This window comes from Panthera tigris, chromosome A3 (assembly GCF_018350195.1).
Source record: "Panthera tigris isolate Pti1 chromosome A3, P.tigris_Pti1_mat1.1, whole genome shotgun sequence".
Classification (NCBI taxonomy): Eukaryota; Metazoa; Chordata; class Mammalia; order Carnivora; family Felidae; genus Panthera; species Panthera tigris.
Genome location: NC_056662.1, coordinates 115,105,058 through 115,125,032, shown reverse-complemented (window position 1 = coordinate 115,125,032; position 19,975 = coordinate 115,105,058). Strand labels below are relative to the sequence as shown.

The window sequence follows — 19,975 nt, the reverse complement described above, 5'->3', positions numbered from 1 at the left end:
ATAATTTATTATCTCTCACTGTTTCTGTGGCTCAGAAATTCAGACTGAGCACCGAGGGGATGGATGACTTGCGTCTGCTCCACTATGTCTGGGGCTTTAGCTGGAAATCAGAAGGCTCATCCCCTCACGTGGCTAACTCTTGATGCTGACTGTAGGCTGAAGTCCTAGCTGGGCTGTTGGCCAGAAAACTGACACGTGGCCTCTTCATGTGGCCTGGGCTTCCTCAGACTATGGTGGCTAGGTACCAAGGACAAGGGTCCTAATAGAGAAAGCCAAGCAGACACTGTATCCTTTTTACCTCCTACCTTCGGAAATCACAATGTCACTTCACCATACTGCATCTGTTAGAAGGGAGTCACTAAGTCCAACCCATATTTAAAGGAAAGATTGGATTCCATGTTTCTGTGGACCTATTTTAAAAATACTGTGGGCCTCCTAGTTACATGGATGATAACAAATAGAAACACTTAAAAGCTGTAGCTCCCCACATTCCCCTTTCCTCACTGTAACTATGATGTGGAAACTCAAAGGGGGTAGAGAATTGAAAGATGTCGTTGAGTTTTGCTGTCATGGAGCCATTCCATTCCCAGCCTAGTAAGTGAGAAGGAGGTAAGAAGGACTCACTCAGGCCCTAGTGGGTAGTGCCCACAGAATTCCCGGAGAGGAATTAAATATGGTCCTAAGGATATTATGATGTAAGGAAGGGAAGTTCTAGTCTATAAATGGAGACACTTCATTGAAAGCATCATTAGACATTGGGCATCTCTTTGAGAAGGCACCCAAAACTCAAAAGAGAGAAAGGGGGATGGGACAAAACCAGTAGCATTTGACCCTGGCCTCTGGCATAAGTTAGCTATTTCAACTGCAAGTGCCTTAACATAGCTACTCGGCTTGTTTGAATTTTAGTTTCCTCATTCTTAAAATGTGGATCTGGTAGGGTTTGCATGAGAATTAACTTAGTTAATACAGCTAATGGACAGCGCTTGGCACTCAGCACAAGAGAAAAGGAAGAGAAACCAGGAGTCATGCTAAAAGAGTTTTTCTAGGGAATTTTGAAGAACAAAATGCCAAATAGCTCAGGTATGTGAGCCAAATGGATGGGAGAGAAAAGAGATTTTCTAAGACAAATCCTTCATCTGGTAACAATGCAATTATGAACTTGAGTTTATTTTTAACTTTTGGTTGTTGAGGATTTTTTTGGTCAGGACACTGCTCAGAATGTGGACCATGTGGAGACAGTCTTATATGTGTTACGTATTTTATATATATTACATTTTTTTTTAACCTAAAACTAAGGCTGTTGGTATAGCATTCTTAAATCCATGCATGTTTTTACATAGAAATTTGTAGAAGAAATATGAGCAACCATTAACAGTAGTTTTCTCTGGGCTGAAAGAGAGACTAGTTTTCATTTTATATCCTTTGGCTCTACTAAATTATTTTTTCAACCTGGGTATATACCACTTTCTCAACCTACTTAACATAAATTAGGTGGTTTATGTTTTAAATAATCATGTATTAACTAGGTATTAAATATCTGTGTTAGGAATTTTATATGCATTGTATCTGATCTTTCTAACAACTTTTCAAGATTGGTTTCATTATATCCTATATAGAGAGCAAACTCTATATAGAGAGATTTTAAGAGAGAGCAATATTTTAGGGAATTGGCTTATGTGATTGTGGAAACTAGCAAATCTGAAATCCATATGGCAGGCCAACAGGTTGGAAATAGGGGTAAGAGCTGATGTCGAAGTCTTGAGTCTGAATTCAGCATGGCAGCAGGCTGGAAACTCAATCAGGGTTTCTATGTTGCAGTCCTGAGGAGAATTTCTTCTGGAAACCTCAGTCTTTCCTCTTAAGGCCATCAACTAATTGGATGATTCCCACCCACATTATGCAGTACAATCTGCTTTACTCAAAGTCTACTGATTGTAAATGTTAATCACATCTAAAAGGTATCTTACAACAACATCTAGAATAGTGTTGACCAAACAACTGGACATCATAGCCTCCCCAAGCTGATACAAAATCAACCATCCCAGTGAGTTGGCCAAAATTTCACAGCCAATAAATGATAAGCCAGGAAGCTATATATCTCTGGGGCCAAAGGCCAGAAATAGGTGAGTAAACCATAGACAGAGAGTACACAGATGGCTGGCTGTCTTGGATGGGGTGGGCCAACGAGAGGGTAAAGTTGCACACCATAGAGATAATCTCTGCACCAGATTGAACTCTTCTAAGCTTCTAGATTGTTCTGATGCCAATTAACTATGGGATATTAGGCAAGTCACACCTCTTTGGGTCTGTTTTGTTTATTATTTCTCTTCTGAAGGGAAGGGTTGGAGTAGATAGTCTTTTAGGTTCTTTCAAGCCATACATGCTAATATTCAATGCCCCTATGAGGAAACATAAATTTATACTATGACAATGTATTGCCACATGCCCACCAGAATGGCTAAACTTAATAAGACTGAAAATACCAGGTGTTGGAGAGGATGTGGAACAACTGGAACTCTCATACATCAGCAGTAGGAGTGTACATTGGTACAACTACTTGGGCATTCATCTGGATATACTATAAGAGCTAAATATATTCCTACTCTAGTACTCAGCAGTTACATTCCTGGGTACAGCAGACTTGAAAGAAACAAGTACATTAGTCCCCAAAAGACATGTATAAGAATGTGCATAGAAATTTAAAAAAAAAAAAAAAGCAAAAGTGGGGGGTGGGGGCACCTAAATGTCTCAGTGGGTTAAGTGTCTGACTTCAGACTTCAGCTCAGGTCATGATCTCATGGTTCATGGGTTCGAGCCCCACATCAGGCTCTGTGCTGACAGTTCAGAGCCTGGAGTCTGCTTCGGATTCTGTGTCTCCCTCTCTGTCTCTGCCCCTCATTTGTGCTCTCTCTCTGTCTCTCAAAAATGAATAAATGTTAAAATTTTTTTTAAGTGGCGGGGTGGGTGGGAGGTAATTAAGGTTAAATGAAGTCACAAGAGTGGACCCTAATTCAATAGGACTACTGTTCTTGTAAGAGGAAGAGATACCACACACAAAGGAAAGGCTGTGTGAGGACTTAGTGAAAAAGCAACAAACCGTCTGCAAACCACGAAGAGAAACCACCAGAAACCAAACCTTGATCTTGAACTTCTAACCTCCAGAACTGTGAGAGAATAAATTTCTGTTATCTAAACAAAAAAGAAGATGAAGAAGTAGAAGAACAACAACAACAGGAGGAGGAGGAGGAAGAGGAGGAGGAAGAAGGAGAAGAGAGAGAATAGGAAGAAGGGGGAGGAGGAGAGGAAGAGGAATGTGCTTAGAAGCTTTTTACTCATATTTACTTATAATATCTAAAAACTGGAAACAACCCAATGTTTATCAATAAAATGGATAAATATTGGGGGATATATTTATACAATGAAATATTACACTGCAATAAAAAAGAACCGGTTACTGTTACATGCAACAACATGAATGAATTTCAGGTATTATTAAACGTGGGGGAAAAAAATAGACTCCAAAAACACGCTTCCATTTATGCTAAATTTAAAAACAGGCAAAACTTATCGGGGGTGATAGAGGTCAGAACGGTGGTTACCCTTGGGAGTATTGGCTGAGAATGGGCACAAAAGAGTCTTCTGGGATGCTGGACATGTTCTATATCTTGAGTTGGGTAGTGATTACACAGGTTTATTCATATGCAAAAGCTCAGCAAGAATTATACATTTTACCATATGCATTTTATAACTGGGTAAGAAAGGGCTAAAAATTTTTAAAAACATTGAGCAAAAGGTGATTATTATTATTATTATACAAGGAGGTGATTCTCATGAGTCAGGACACTGCTGCCTCTGGGAAGGAGGGGAGGGATTGTACTCAAGGAAAGGCAGAAAGAGGCTCCTGGAATGCAGGTAATATTCTGTTTCTTGAACTGGAAGTAGACACACAGGTGATCACTTATAGTAATTTATTAAACTCGTTATAACACTTATTTTTTATATACTTTTATATATATGGCTATCTTTTGCAATTAAAAAATTTTTTTTCAACAATCAAACAAGGTACTTGATTGTTACTCTCTTGATGCTGCTGAAGATTGGAGGCTCTAGGCAGGACCCCCAGGCAGAGTGGCTTTGGCTCAGAAGGCCAGGTCCCAGGTCAGGTTCTGCTGCCCTTCCCTTGTTTCAGGGCACCTGATCGACAGGAGGTGTGTTTATTGTAGACAGCTCATTCCATTTCCCTCAAGAAACAACATTTTCTTCTCTTGTCTGATGTGTTGATTAAATTTCAGACAGGATTAGTGGGGTTGATGCCATTAAGTAAAAAGTCATCTCTTTTGGAAACAGCCCAGAAAGTCTGGATTCCATTTTTAAAAGCCTCAGATCCCATTAAGATGAAATAGTGAGAACCATGTGGATTCAGTTTCAATGGGAGAAGACAGAACTCCAAGTACTGGCCAGCTCATGTGGACACCTGGGAGGTGGAAGGAGAAAGGTGGTAAATGAGGACAATATAATTTGGCAATAAGATCAGAGAATTCTCAGCAACTGTCTTTCTCAAGAACAAGTGATCAGTAAATCAAATACTGTCCATCTGCCATGGAATGGCTAAATAAATTACAGTCTACCTATACCCTGAAACTATGTGCATCCATTGGATAGTACAAATTAGAGTTACACCAATGAACTTGGATGGATTTCTACCAGCTATTATTATTAAGAAAAGCAAGATACTTTAGCTTTTTAAGTCTCTAAAATACGACGCTATCATATAAAACAATGACAAACAACCTCCTCATTTATATATATGAGTACCTATGTACATGTACATGTGCCTGCACATGAGTCTACATGTATGGAGAAAAATACGGAAAGAAACATACCAGGTTGTTAATATAGTTACCCCCAGAAGGATTTGGGGTGATAGTGGGTACTGAAGAGGGTGGAGGAGAAAGGGAACCACAACAAAAAACAGCCAATGATGTGATCACGTTTATGTGTTTATGTAAAACCAAATAAGGAGGCAGGGAATTAAACCATGCATTGCATCTCTACAGTCACTAGCCCTGGTCCTAGCATTGTAAAGAACAGAGGAAAATTCTACCCACCCCAAGCTTATACTCTTCTGAGGGCACCAAGGCAGAAACCTGCATAGCACTTGGTGAACATGTCAACCTAATCCACCATTCTAATTCTCTGTCTCCTGCATTCCTAACACTCTATTACCCTGTTTATTTAACAAGCATTTCCTGAGCCCACACTAGGTTCTAGGCACACTCACTGTTCAAAAGAACATTTCTAGTTGTGGAAAATACAATATAATTAGACATGGGTACATAGAAATTCTAAGTAAATACTTACTGAATTGGGTTAAAATAGCTCTAATTTGGACAGAGAGAGGTGTTATGTAAGATTTTGTCACTATTGTCTTTGTAGCCTTTCACATCAGGCTCTAAGGAGATCTTACCACTTATCAAATCTAACTTCCATCTTCTACATACGTGGAAGCTGGGGCCCAGGTATGGCAGAGTTGCGATCCCAACCCACAGCTCAAGAACCAGTCTTGTTTCCACCACACTATGAAGTCCTCAAGCAGAGCTGAGAGCAAATAATGCCTGAGTGTAAAGCATTCGCCATTTCAGTCATCTTTCATATGAAGCAGCTGATATAATGGGAGAAAACATGGTGCTATGCGTTGAATTGTGTCCCCCCAAAAGATAGGTCCAAATATTAGCCTCTGGAACCTGTGAATGTAACCTTAATTAGAAAATCTTTACAGATGTAATCAAGTAAAGATGAGGTCATACAGGATGAGGGTGGTCTCTAAATCCAATATGACTGGTGTCCTTATATGAAGAGGGAAATTTGGAAACACATACCCAGGGGAGAAGGCCAAGTAAAGATGGAGGCAAAGATTGGGGTGATGTATCTGTAAACCAGGGAGCACTAAGGGTTGTTGGCAGCTACCAGAATCTAGAAGAGGCAAGGAAGAACTTGCCCCTAGAGCCCCGGAGGGACATGGCCCTGCTGACACCTTGATTTTGGACTTATACCTTTGAGAAGTGCAGAAGAATATATTCCCCTTTTTTTTAAGCCACCCAGTTGGTGGTACTTTGTTATTGCAGGCACAGGAAAGTAACATGCATTGGTTGGAATTTTTTAGATTTGGAGTAAAATCTGTTTTTTGTTATTTACAAGTTGGATTACCTTGGGCAAGTCAACAAACTAGATTGTTGGATTTTTTTATCTGTAAAATAGGATAATAGCAGCATCTCACCTGCTGTGAGGATTAAAGCAGGTAATTCAGGTATGGCACCCAGCCTCTAATTCTCTGGCTGAACTCTGAGAAAGGGAACGGACCAGGCTGGGCTCAGAGCGCATCTTCCCCCTTCACTTGACTGTACCATGTGCAGTGAGGTTGGCCAATTCTCCATCCTTTCAGCTGCAATTAACCTATAGTAGTGACTGGCATGTTGTAGAATAATGATCCTGTTGGATGAAGTTTGTCCCTCTCTGACATCAGTACCAAATTCACTCTGTCTCAAGAATGACTGCTCCAGAAAGATTGGGGTCAAGCTGATGACAGAGGAGATTGGTTTGAGACAGAAGACACTGGCTCTATTCCTGTCTTGGGGATTTGCTCTGTGACTTTAGAATTTACATCCCAGTGGAAAAACAATACCACCTTCTGCCTTGCAAGGCACTGGTAAAAATGGATAAGTTTTAAAAAAATCCTTTGAAGAATGGAGCAGAGTTCATAAAACACAAACAGATTTAGCTATAGATACAGATGGAAATTTGGTTTCAGTTTCCAGAATAGAAGAAAGAATTCCCTCCTTTCTGTATGCATCTGTGAAATAACTTTTAAATAATGGCTAGGGTCCATTCACAAAGATGAATAAGACACAGTCCCCTGTGCTCAAGTCCTCACAGTCTGGTGTGGAAGACAGAATGTTGTAAGTTCATGGGCTCATGAGAGCTTTCAGAAGCTTTGAGAGCTTTCAGTGATCCTGCTGCAAAAGAGCTGTAGGTTTCTGGAACTGAAGATAAGAGGGAGGAAGTTCAGGGAAAAATTTTAGAGGAGGAAATCCTATGTCATATTTCTATTGCTGATTGTAAAAAGCGATTCTGGTCTCAAGGTTTCAAAAAAAGGTATCACAAGTTATGAAATCACCTCCAGTTCACTCACAACACATGCAAAGCCCTTTATCTCCCTCTGCATTATACTTTGCCTAGGAAACTTAGGACCACAGAAAAACCTGCACGAGGATGTGTGAGATGATAGAAAATATACATTGGTCTCTATCTCCCCTCCTGCATTTCTGACACAGGGCTCCTGAAGCCCTTGAAATTCTCTGAATGATAAGGGTACTAGGGGCATCTTTTGTTCAATCTAACATTTGGTCTTTTATCCTGGTTCCTGACAGAGGGCTTCTGAAAACTCGGCAAATTCCTGGATGATAGGAGTGGTTTTGTTCTAACGAGACTCCCTGGATGGCTCCTGGAGAGGACTGGTCACAGAAAGACCAAGCCATGATCAGAAGCTTGGAATTTGCAGTCCTGCCCACCACCCTCCCCTCTACCCTCCCGTTCCCTCGAGGAGGGAGAAGGGCTGAAAATGGAATTATTGATTGATCATGCCTACATAAAATCACAGTATGTTTTAGGGTTTGAGGAACTTCCAGGTTGGTTAACACAACCACACCAGGGGAGTGACTCACCCCAGCTAAACAGGGACAGAAGTTCCTGTGCTTCTGTCACACCTAGACACATAGACCTCACCCTATGTGTCTTTTCATCTGACTGTTCATCTGTGTACTTTAACATACCTTATGATACACTGGTGAATATTAAGTGTTTCCCTAGGTTCTGTAGCCACTCTAGCAAATTAATTAAACCTGAGAAAGGAATCATGCAAATCTCTGATTTGTTGCCAAATTGGACAGAAGTTGTGAGTAACCTGGGGACCTACTATTTGTGACTAGCATCTGAAGTGGGACGGAAGCAGTCTTGTGGGACTAAGACCTTACCCTGTGGGATTTGACACTATCTCCAGGTAGATAGTGTTAGAAATGAGCTATATTGAAGGACACCCTCCTGGTATCGTGGATAATTGCTTCATATGGGGAAAAACCTCCACACATTTGGTGATGGGAAGTGTCAGAAGTGAAGTATTTTCTGTGAAGGTAAAAAAGACACACAAGATAAAGACACAGTAAGGGGTGAGGGAAAAGGAGAGGAAAAAGTTGAGTTTTTCCTATTACAGGATGCGTATAGCAGCTTTGTCTGTAATTGCCAAAATGATGTCCTTCAGTAGGTGAACACATTGGTGAACGGTGGTCCATCCAGACAAGGATATATTTTTCAGTGCTAAAAAGAAATGGGCTATCAAGCCATGAAAAGGCATGGAAGAAATTTAAACGCATATTCCTAAGTGAAAGAAGGCAATCTGAAAAGTCCACATATTGTATGATTCCAACTGCATGACATTCTGGAAAAGGCAAAACTGTAGAGACAGTAAAAAGATTTGAGGTTGTCAGGGACTGGATGGGGAGGGGAGGATGAATAGGCAGAGCACAGAGGATTTTTAGGGTCGTGAAAATATTGCTGAAATATTGAGGAAAACATGTCATTACACATTTGTCTAAACCCACAGAATAGTCAACACCAAGAGTGAACTTTAATGTAAACTATGGACTCTGCCTGATTATGATGTCTCAAGTAGCCTCATTGATTTCAACCAACGTACCACTCTGGAAGTGGGGGGGTGTTAATATGGGAGAAGTTGTTTGTGAGCAGAGGTAGGGATATATGAGAACTCTCTGTATTTTCTCCTCAATTTTGCTGCAAACCTAAAACTGTAAACTTATAGTCTATTTTCTTTTCTTTTCTTTTTTTTTATTATTTTTAAAAATAATTTATGGTCAAGTTAGTGTATACAGTGTAGTCTTGGCTTTGGGAGTGATTCCTGTGATTCATCACTTACATACATCACCCAGTGCTCATCCCAACAAGTGCCCTCCTCAATGCCCATCACCCATTTTCCCCGACCCTGTAACCCCTCACTCCCATCAACCCTCAGTTTGTTCTCTGTATTTAAAAGTTTCTTATGGTTTGCCTCTCTGTTTGCAACTTATTTTTCCTTCCCTTCCCCTATGGCCTTCTGCTGAGTTTCTCAAATTCCATATATGAGTGAAAACATACGATATATCTTTTTCTGACTGACTTATTTCACCTAGCATAATACCCTACAGTTCCACCCATGTTGTTGCAAATGGCAAGATTTAATTCTTTTTAATTGTCAAGTAGTATTTCATTGTATGTATGTACCACCTCTTCTTTATCCACTCATCAGTTGATGGATGTTTGGGCTCTTTCCATAATTTGGCTATTGTTGAAAGCACTGCTATAAACATTGGGGTACATGTGCCCCTATGAATCAGCACTCCTTTATCCTTTGGATAAATTCCTAGTAGTAGTTTATCCTTTGGATAAATTACCTATTAGGGTGATTCTATTTTTAATTTTTTGAGGGACTTCCACACTGTTTTACAGAGTGACTGTACCAGTTTGCATTCCCACCAACAGTGCAAGAGGGTTCCTATTTCTCCACATCCTCACCAACATCTGTTGTTTCCTGAGTTGTTAATTTTAGCCACTCTGACCTGTGTGAGGTGGTATCTCAGTGTGGTTTTGATTTGTATTTCCCTGATGATGAGTGATGTTGAGCATCTTTTTATGTGTTTGTTAGCCATCTGGATGTCTTCTTTGGAAAAGCATCTATTTGTGTCTTCACTGGACACCTGCCCATCATCTGCTCATTTCTTCACTGGATTATTTGTTTTTTGGGTTTTGGGTTTGGTTAAGTTCTTTACAGACTTTTGATACTAACCCTTTATCTGATATGCCATTTGCAAATATCTTCTCCCATTTAGTTGGTTGCCTTTTAGTTTTGTTGATTGTTTTCTTGGCTGTGCAAAAGCTTCTTATCTTGATGAAGTCCCAAAAGTTCATTTTTGCTTTTCTTTCCCTTGCTTTCAGAGACATGTCAAGTAAGAAGTTGTTGTGGCCAAGGTCAAAGAGGCTGTTGCTTGTTTTCTTCTCTACGATTTTGATGGTTTCCTGTCTTACAATTCGGTCTTTCATCCATTTTGAGTTTGTTTTTGTGTATGGTGTAAGAAAGTGGTCCAGTTTAATTCTTCTGCATATTACTGTCCCAGCACCATTTGCTGTCTTTTTTCCATTGGATACTCGAAAATTAGTTGGCCATACATTCGTGGGTCCATTTCTGGGTTTTCTATTCTATTCCATTGGTCTGTGTGTCTGTTTTTGTGCCAAAACCATACTGTCTTGATGATTGCAACTTTGTAATACAGCTTAAAGTTCGGAATTGTGATGCCTCCAGATTTGGTTTTCTTTCTTTCTTTTTTGTTTTTTTGTTTTTTTTAAGAAAGGCAGACTGCCACATGAAGTGCCTCATTTGGAGGTGTCTGGAGTCGTGGAAGCTTGACTACCCTACGTTCTCCTACAAATGGACCTTGAGAGCTTGTTTGGAGGTTCTAGAAGGGGAGAACAGCTACTTGTATACCCTTGATGGAAGAATGGTCCTCCTCTATCAGGGAAGATTGTCCTCTTCAACCGACATGTGCTTCGGGAGGGACGCACATGGGGCGGTGAGGGAGGAAGGAAACACCTGCCTAGCCAGCCAGATCAGCCGAATCAACCCTGGCGATCAATGACCAATGTTGCAGCCAGATCGCCCACACATCCTGGTTTTCTTCTTCAGTGTTACTTTGGCTATTTGGGGTCTTTTGTGCTTCCATACATATTTTAGGATTGTTTATTCTAGCTCTGTGAAGAGTGCTGGTGCTATTTTGACTGGGATTGCTTTGAATGTGTAGATTCGACATTTTAACAATATCTGTCCTTCCAATCCATGAGCATGGGATGTATTTCCATTTTTGTGTGTCTTTTTCAATTTCTTTCATAAGCTTTCTATAGATTTTTTACCTCTTTGGTTAGGTTTATTCCTAGGTCTTTTCTGGTTCTTGGTGCAATTGTAAATGGGATTGATTCCTTGCTATTTCTTTCTGTTGTTTCATTATTGGTGTATAGAAATGCAACTGATTTCTGTACATTGGTTTTATATCCTTCGACTTTGCTGAATTCATGTATCAGTTCTAGCAGTTTTTTGGTGTCTTTTGGGTTTTCCATGTAGAGTATCATGTCATCTGTGGAAAGTGAAAGTTTGACTTCTTTGCCAATTTGGATGCCTTTTATTTCATTTTGTTGCCTGATTGCTGAGGCTAGGACTTCCAACACTATGTTAAACAACAGTGGCGAGAGTGGACATCCCTGTCGTGTTCTGGACCTTAGGGGGAAAGCTCTTAGAGTCTGTTTTTTAAAAACGAGATGCCATAGCTCATCTCTTGATAAATTGAAGAATGCCTTTCCCAGCTGTCCCTTCTCTGGTCACCAACCTGTCACCTGTGAACAGTGGCCATTGAGTGGAATTACCCTGAGTGCCAGGTGTAGGGAAAGAGATGTTAAAATGAAAAGGAAGAAGAAGTGGGGGAGGCGATCGAGAGCTTGTTAGCTTCAAAACACAAAGATGCTCTTCATGAATCTTGTTTGAGGAGGCGTCAGCAGGGGGCGCCCTCTGTAGCCCCAGCACCTAGCACACTATGCTTCCGCTGAAACAGGGGCACCAACTTATCTTTAGCAGATGGGTTTGTCAATATCGCCCTGGAATGAAAGAGCCTGGATGGTGGCAGAACGCCCTGCTGAGGTAAAAGGGTCAGTAATTCCAGTGCTGTGGGCTGGACAGCAAAGAGTGACACAGAGATGAGGAGGGGGCAGTGTCACAGTGGCCCGAAACAAATCCCTGTGTCTTGAAGGGGATGAAACCAGAGGGAGGGAAGGAGGTGCCTGTGGCAGAGAAGGGGAGTGTTACCTCTGTCCCCCATCTTCCCTTCTGCCTTATCACTCATGGAGCTGTGTCAGGTGCTTCACATGTCTTTCTTTCTTTCTTTCTTTCTTTCTTTCTTTCTTTCTTTCTCCCTTTTCATTTATTTTTGAAGGAGAGAAAGACAGAGTGTGAGTGCGGAGGCGGGGGAGGGGGGTGGGCAGAGAGAGAGGGAGACACGGAATCTGAAGAAGGCTCCAGGCTACGAGCTGTCAGCACTGAGCTTGATGCGGTGCTGGAACCCACAAACCGGGAGATCATGACCTAAGCCGAAGTGGGACGTTCAGCCGACTGAGCCACCCAGGCGCCCCTTCACATGCGTTTCTTAATCTTCGACTTAAGAGTCTGAAGATGAACCCACTGTTATGAGCTATGGACCCTGAACCTCTCCGTTCCCATACATAAAATGGGATATTAGCACCTGCCCCGGACCACCTTCCTTCCTTTTTAATTTAATTTTATTATTTTATTTTATATTCCATAGAAAGCAGAAAAATAGTATATTCCAAAGAATGGCAGAGATAAGAAATTCATCCTGAAAAAATTAGTTTGGTTTAGTTCTGTTGGGACAGACCATCCCTCTGAGCATCCCATCCTGTCAACTGCCCCCCTGGAGTCTTACTGTCTTGTGACTGTTTTTAAACACTTGGCTGATTCCCATGTTGGAAGTTGGCAGGAGCGACCCTCAAATCCACAGATTTCAAGGCGAGAGTAATGTTATTTCTCAGAAGAATAGCACCTTCTATCTGGGAAGACTACATTTGCTTTTTATGGAGTTGGCAGAGCTTAGGTTACATAAGCACATAATTCATCAAAGTGTTAAAAAGGTGACTGGAAAAAAATGTCACACTGGGGAGTAAGGTATTCAAACGTGGCGCGAATGTTTAAGGCAGCTGCTGGCCAAAATTTAAGGCAAGTCAAGGAAGGATGTCCAAAGGCAGGCAGCCTGGCTCTGGTGGGGCAGCCGGGTATGACTCCTGACACTTGTACTTACCTGTTACCTTTGTTCCCTCCAGGTAGCGCAGGGATGATCACAACTCTTGCCTGGGGTTTGGGGGAGAATTTAAAACACCTCAGGAGAACTTAAAGACCCACCATTTGAATGTCTGCTCTGTGCCATCCATTACACCAGAGCTCTAACACACCATCTCGTTTAACACCCAACACCCGAAGACTACATAGGAGAGATTCAATCCTCTCATTTCACAGATGAGGAAACTGAGGATCAGAGAGGCTAGGTCCCAGAACTAGGACTCAAAAGTGGGTGCACTTTTAGGATAAGTGGTCATAGTATAACAGGCACTCAAGACTGTTGGTCCCCTGCCCCTCAGCTCACAGGGCTGCTGTAAGAGCCAATGACTGGGCATTTCCAAGCAAGATGAAAACTGTACTTTGTCAATGCCGGCAGCTTAAAAAGAAAAGTACCTCTATTTTTTAAGTTGGTGTTTAAAACTAAGAAAATGTCACAAGTTTTATATTCTTGTGTACAGTCCTGTTCGGACTAGGGTTTCAAAAAAATGTTCACCTACCAAAAACATTGTTACAGCTCTCCAAAATCATTCATGTACAAGCATCCTCAAATTTGTTTTTATGGTATTGATGTAGTTTCGAATGTTTAATGGCAATCCACAGAAAGTCAAAATAGAGTTTTGTGGGGGGAAAAAACAACAGTAATAGGATGTCATTTCACTTGTGTGAAAGGTATTCAATAGAAAATACAAAACAACACGTTCCCCCCCCCCCCCCCGGTGGCTATCGCCTATAGCCTGTTTCTTCTGTCTCCTCAGCATTGCCTCCTCTGTGCACATCTGACCTGGTTTCTGGCTGCATTTCTTCAGTTCCTTCTTCAGTGGGCATTGGTGCTGTTAAGTTGTGCCTTCCAGAAGCTGGGGATGAAGGTCCTTTAGGATGGTGGAGAGGACTGCAGCAAGGTCCCCAGGCAGGGCCAGCTTCGTGCACACGTGACCAGTGTAGTAGTCACGTAGGATTCTGTGGCTTATAAGGGGGCCCTTGCTCTGGGATTTATTGCTCTGCAGTTACTGTCCTGAAATTCTTAATAATTTTGTCTTTCGCAAGTGAAGTCTCACAGGACATTGGAGTCCTTTCTCATTCCTGGTTATTCTCCTTGCCACCCTGGGGCACCTTCTTCTCTGAGCCCCAGGACTCTACTCCCTACATGGCCTGTCCCTCCCCACCCCCATCCTGCAACCATTGCTGTCCTCTGCCCAAGGTGGCTACTAGGTCACTTGGGGCCAGACTCAGGGTCCTAAGTACAGGCATGGAGAGGGTCAGGATGGGGCCCACATCTCATGACATCTTGGGATGGGCGTCAGCAGCTGTCTGCCTTCAGGGCCAGCCTAGGCAGCTTGGCCAGAACCTCCTGCCCACCCTTGCTGGAGGTGCAAGTGCTTTCTGGGGCAGAGACCGTAATCCCTCAGGTCACCCGGCCTCTGACTTGAGGTGGGAGCCAGCAGACCGTGGGAAGAGGAGCATGGTCTCCCTGACCCAACAGGGGCCTGCAATTTTATTTTGCATGGAGCCCACAAATTATGTAGCAGGCCCTTCCCCTGGCTTCTCTTCTCTCTTCCTTCAGTGAGCAACGGGGTCCCAGGTTTCGTGTCATTCTTTCCCTGCCTCCCGGATTCCCCCTCCCCACGATCTTCCTTCACCAGCTTGTGTCTCATCAGAGAGCTCTATTTCGATGCCGCCTGCCCTCATTGGTTTTCTCTTTCTTTCTCTGCCTTCAGCACTTAATACAATTGCACTGCCACCTCTTGCTTTCGAGCTTATATTCCTTACCTCCTTGGGCCTCAGTTTCCTCTTTATAATGGGGGCAGAAAGGGTCAGCGAGCTCTTGGAGGCCCCTTCCGGCCCTGCCTTCCAGTCTGTGGTTGCACACGCGTGGGTCACCCCCTGAGGGTGTGAGCAACTTGAAGAACGGAGCCTGGACTTCTGCTCATCTGGGCGGCGGCTCCTACCCTGTGCTCAGCACATGGCAAGCATTTGATACTTGTGTATGGAATTGGATCGGGGAAGTCTGCAAAACCCTCGCTTCCTTGGCCCTTTCAGACTCTCCTGCAGAGGAATCCCTTCAGCTGTGTGGCCCGTGCAGCTTCAGGCTTTCACGTCCGTCACGTGTCTCCCAGTGCTTCCCACTGTTCCCAGTGGACTGCGCCCATCACAGTGGAAAGCCTGGCTCACCCCAGAGGTGGCCTTCCCTGGCTGTGTGTCTAGGGGAGGCCATTGCTGTCCCAGCGCAGGGGCTCTGTGTCATCTCCCCAGGCATCGCCAACGCAGGGACCCCATGGAGCACCAAGCAAGCGAAGCCTCCTGCCTGGCAGGAGAGACTGTGGGTAATGGGAGTCAAGCAGGTTTGCATAATACCGGGAAAGACGCTCTTTATTTTCTTCAAAGAAAGAAATTCCATTTTCTTCAAAGAAAGCAGATTCCAGTCCTAGCTCTAACAATTCCAAGTGTGGTGACAGTGCCAGTCAGGAGTTTCAGTTGCAAATGCAGCTGACCCTTGAACAACACAGTTTGAACTGCACCGATCTACTTACACGCAGATTGTTCTCGATAAATGCAATACTGGACTGTGAAATGTATTTTCTCTTCCTTGTGATTTTCTTAGTAACATTTTCTTTTCTCCAGCTTACTTTACTGTAAGAATACAGTATATCATACAAAACGTGTGCAAATCGACTATGTTATCGGTAAGGCTTCTGGTCAACAGTAGGCTATTAGTTAAGTTTTTAGGGAATCCAGAGTTATCTGTGGATTTTCAACTGTGTGAGAAGTCAACACCCCTAACCTCATGTTGTTCAAGGGTCCACTGTAATTGAAAGGGTTCTTGGTTTTCTGAAACAGGGTAAGAATTTATTGGAGGGCATGGTCAGCCAAATGATACTTGGAAGATGTCCAGGTCCTAATTCCTGGACCCTGTGAATATGTCAACTCACATGGCAAAATATGCTTTGCAGATGTGTGTAAATGAAGGATCCCAAATTGGGAAGATTATTGTAGATTATCTGGGTGGGTTCTAATAGGAGGACACAGGAAGGTCAGAGTCAGGGAAAGAGATGTGACATTGGAAGGAGAGGTCAGAAACAGATTTGAAGGTGTTCTTCTTCTGGCTTTGAAGACAGGTGAAGGGGCCATGAGTCAAGGAATGCAGGAAAAGGCCTTGCCTAGGAGCTGGAAAAGACAAGGGAATGGTTCTCCCCAGAGCCTCCAGGAAGATCCAGTCCTGCTGACATCCCGATTTTATTCCTGTTAGACCTGCTTCAGATTTCTGACCTCCAGAGTTGTAAGATTATGAGTTTGTGTTGTTTTAAGTTACTACACTTGTGGTAACTTGTTACAGCAGCAATAGGAACTAATACAGCAAGTAAGGGGCACCTGGGTGGCTCAGTCGGTTGAGCATCTGACTTCAGCTCAGGTCACGATCTCACAGTTTGTGGGCTCAAGTCCTGCATCAGGCTCTGTGCTGACAGTGTAGAGCCTACTTCGGATCCTCTGTCTCCTTCTCTCACTGCCCCTCTCCTGCTCTCTCTCTCTCTCTCTCGCTCTCTCTCAAAAATAAATAAAAACTAAAAAAAAAAAAAAGTAAAAAAATAAAATGAAATGAAAAAGGGAACTAATATAGCAAGTGAGGAGGCAGCTCAGAGAACTGAGGGGCAGCCTGGAGAACCTGGCCCTGGTGGGCGAGGCACAGGTGAAACCTTGCCCCGGGAATGGCCTGCTTAGGACACTGCCCCTACTGGACACTTGCCACTAGCTTTGTGGGCACCACTGCCGAGGACACGTGCTGCTGACGCCCCCTCCTGCCTCATCTCACACCTTCATCTTACCCCCTAGGATTTAGGCGGCAGCATTGACCTGGGAGGAGTGACCTCCCAGGGCTCACGAGCCCATCCCCCACCTGCCAGGACTGAGGTACAGAGCACCCAACCTCCCTCAGCTTCCAGTTTCCAGGGTGCAGGGGTCCCTGCCCTGTAGCTATCTCAGGAATCTGCGCCCCCCTCCAGTAAAGTATCCAGATTGCAGCTGGTCAAAACAAGAAATTCCCAACAGGTCAGCACACTTCTCTGGGCCTTAGTTTTTCACACCTTTAAGATGGAGAGTTATCATTTTTTCTAATTTCGCTTCCAGCCCTTGCATTCAATAAATATTTGTTAATCGATGAGGCAGGGCACGGCCAGGGGTGGAATGGAACCTTCCATTTATTGTCATGAGATGCTGCGTAAAGAGCCCCTCACAGTCCTGGCACACGGTGCCCACTTCATTGCACTGGCCCTAACCACAGCAGGCATAGAATGCATAGGCTCTTGGTCTGCAGAAGACTGGGTCTTTACCCATGTAAACCCAAACAAAGTTGAATTTGTATGTCAAGACTTGGAGCAGCTGCTCTTGGGATGGAGGATATAGAGGCTGCTGCTCTCTGTGGACTACAAAAAGTCCTGGACACTAGTTCCCTCCAGCTCAGCTGGGAGCAACACATTCTATTTCCTCTTCATGAGGCCACACAGACAATAGAGGTCACAGGGCAAGGGACACACCATAACTGCACTTCTCTGACCCATGAGCTTTGGGAAACATTTGGGAAAAGGACATATGGAGCAACGACTGGGGGACCGCCAACCTGAGCATCAAGAGTTGAGCTTAGCTCCCCACTCTGTTCCCAGACAAGGAATCAACTGGAGAGATTTAAAGACTTATGCCCAAACCCCACCGTGTGCCAGAGGGAACAGGGCTGACATAGACATATCCAAACAAAAGAGCGAATGGTAGAAAGAACCTCCATTATCCATCACCTGAGTTCAGCAACCATCTGAAATCTTCCACACTTGCTTCATTTATCCTTTTTTCCTTTTTTTTCTTTGCCAAAATATTTTAATACAAATCACCAGGACTGTGTCATTTCAGAACGTATTTCAAAAGGGAGAAATTTTCCTATGGAACTCCAATGTCACTGTCACACCTACCAAAATAAGCTATAATTCCTTGATATCCACCATCTAGCATCTAACCAGATTTAGATTTATCTAAAAACTATCTCTTTAAAAATGGTTTATTCTCATCAGGATCTAGCTACACTTTACATTAGATATCCTGTCTCTCAGTTCTCTTATAACCTAGCAGTCCATTCTCCCCCATTCTTCACTGCTATTTTTATTCCATGCTATTGACTTGCTGCAGAAATTGGGCCAATTGTCACATAGAACAGATTGCCCTGGGTATCGGAGATTAAAAGAGGAGGGACATGCTGTTATAGAAGAAGTTTGTTCTTTGTAGTGTGTCTTGGGATCAAAGCCTGGCTCGGGGGTGTTTGTCTGGATGTCCCTGGGCTCCTCCCTATACCCATTGGGTTTGATCAGAGAGGCAGAACCTCTATGAGTGATAGAAAATAGACATTTGGGGGGATTAGACCTCATGCAATTGTGGATGTTGGTTGAGCGGTCTACGTAATGTGGCTGTTCCTGCATCCAGTGTGGGGCCCAAAGTCCCTAGTATGGACATTGGGAAGGGAGGATGGACACAGAGTGGGGAGGAAAAGGACAAACCAGACGCCACAAAGATGGATGGGGACTCTGGGAGAGAAACTGGAACTTGGATTTGTCTCGCTTCCTTTCAGTGATGCAGGTGACATGCAGGATTGGCCAGTGGCCCTCAGAGCCGCACACACAGCTGGCTTGGATTTGAAGAAGCAGACGACTGCCTGGTGGGAGCAGAAGGGCAGTGGACTCAGCTGCCGCCCCACACAGAGTAGGTGAGCCAGGCCCCAGGCAGCCCACACGGTGGGGACTGATTGCACAGGGAATAAGGAGGGCCCTGATACAAATTTCCCACCCCTAGAATACATTTTTTGATTCCAACAAGAAAACATGAAGAGAATAAATAAGGAAACAAGTAAACAAATAAGACCATACTTAAATAATCCACAGATTCCATACTATTAATACTTAAAGTTTGGTGTTTTTTTCTATATTATATATACAGACATATATATATGCATCTATATTATATATAGTTTCACAATTATAATTAATGTTTATACAGTTCTGAATCCCACTTTTTTCTATTAACATGATTCTTGTATATTCCCAGTCATTAAAATTCTTGGAAAATATTACTTTTAATGGGTATCATTGTCCACCATAAAGCTATATAATAATTGATTTAGCCATTTCCTTGGTGTTGAACATTTATGATATTTTCATGGAACATTTAGGCTACTTTGTTGAACATTATGCTACCTTAAGTGGCAATGTCATGAACATCTGTGGAGCCCTTTGTTCATATGCTTGAATATGTCCTCAGGAAGATGGAATTATTGGTTAAGGAGTGCCAACATTTAAAGATTTATCCCCGAATAAACCATAACTTGAACATCTGGAAAAAAATATCGAAAGAAAGCAAGGAATTTTTTTTTCCCCACTCTTAACCCTCAAGCCAGGAATGCACCTAGTTTTGCTTGTTTAGGGGTACTAGGTCAGAAATGAATAGTTGCTCAGTAATCCCCAACTCTGCTTCTTAATTAAGGCACAAACCCAGGCAGCAATGAGCTTTCAGCCCAGGGCCCCTAAGTGCTGAATTGCTCCCAGTCTCCTCTACCTTGTTGGAGAGGAGGTCCAGTGTAGAGAGGACACCTCATGGCATAGCACAGGGACTGTTCTAGACCTGGCTGCCCAACACCCTCCCTACAGGAGCTCTCCGGGAGGAATTGATGTCCCTGAGGCCAGTGCCTCTGAGGCTTCCCCTTGGCCAGAATCCAGAGCAAGAAAAGCGAAACTCCATGTGAGCCAAGGTGAGCCTGTTTGGAGGTCCTTGGCTATGGGAAGGTAGGCCTTGCAGAGGTGCAGGCCAAGTGTGCTGGTGAAGGAGAACAGGTATGCAGCATGTTGTCCTATAGAACAGGTTAGCCTCACTGTCAAAGACGAAAAGACAGGCACACTGGAAGAGGGTGGGGGAGCCCTGATGGGGATGCCTGTCCAGGTATGGATCACAGGG

General features: G+C 43.3%; 1 protein-coding gene across 1 annotated transcript in view; it reads left to right on the top strand.

Annotated features, from left to right (window-relative positions):
* The window catches only part of LBH (LBH regulator of WNT signaling pathway), a 74,553-nt gene that overhangs the window by 1,239 nt on the left and 53,339 nt on the right, over window positions 1-19,975 (top strand). Inside the window, exons 3-4 of the mRNA XM_042982232.1 lie at window positions 18,600-18,734; window positions 19,672-19,772. Coding sequence (XP_042838166.1) covers window positions 18,600-18,734; window positions 19,672-19,772 — 236 coding nt within the window. The remainder of the gene's footprint in view (window positions 1-18,599; window positions 18,735-19,671; window positions 19,773-19,975) is intronic.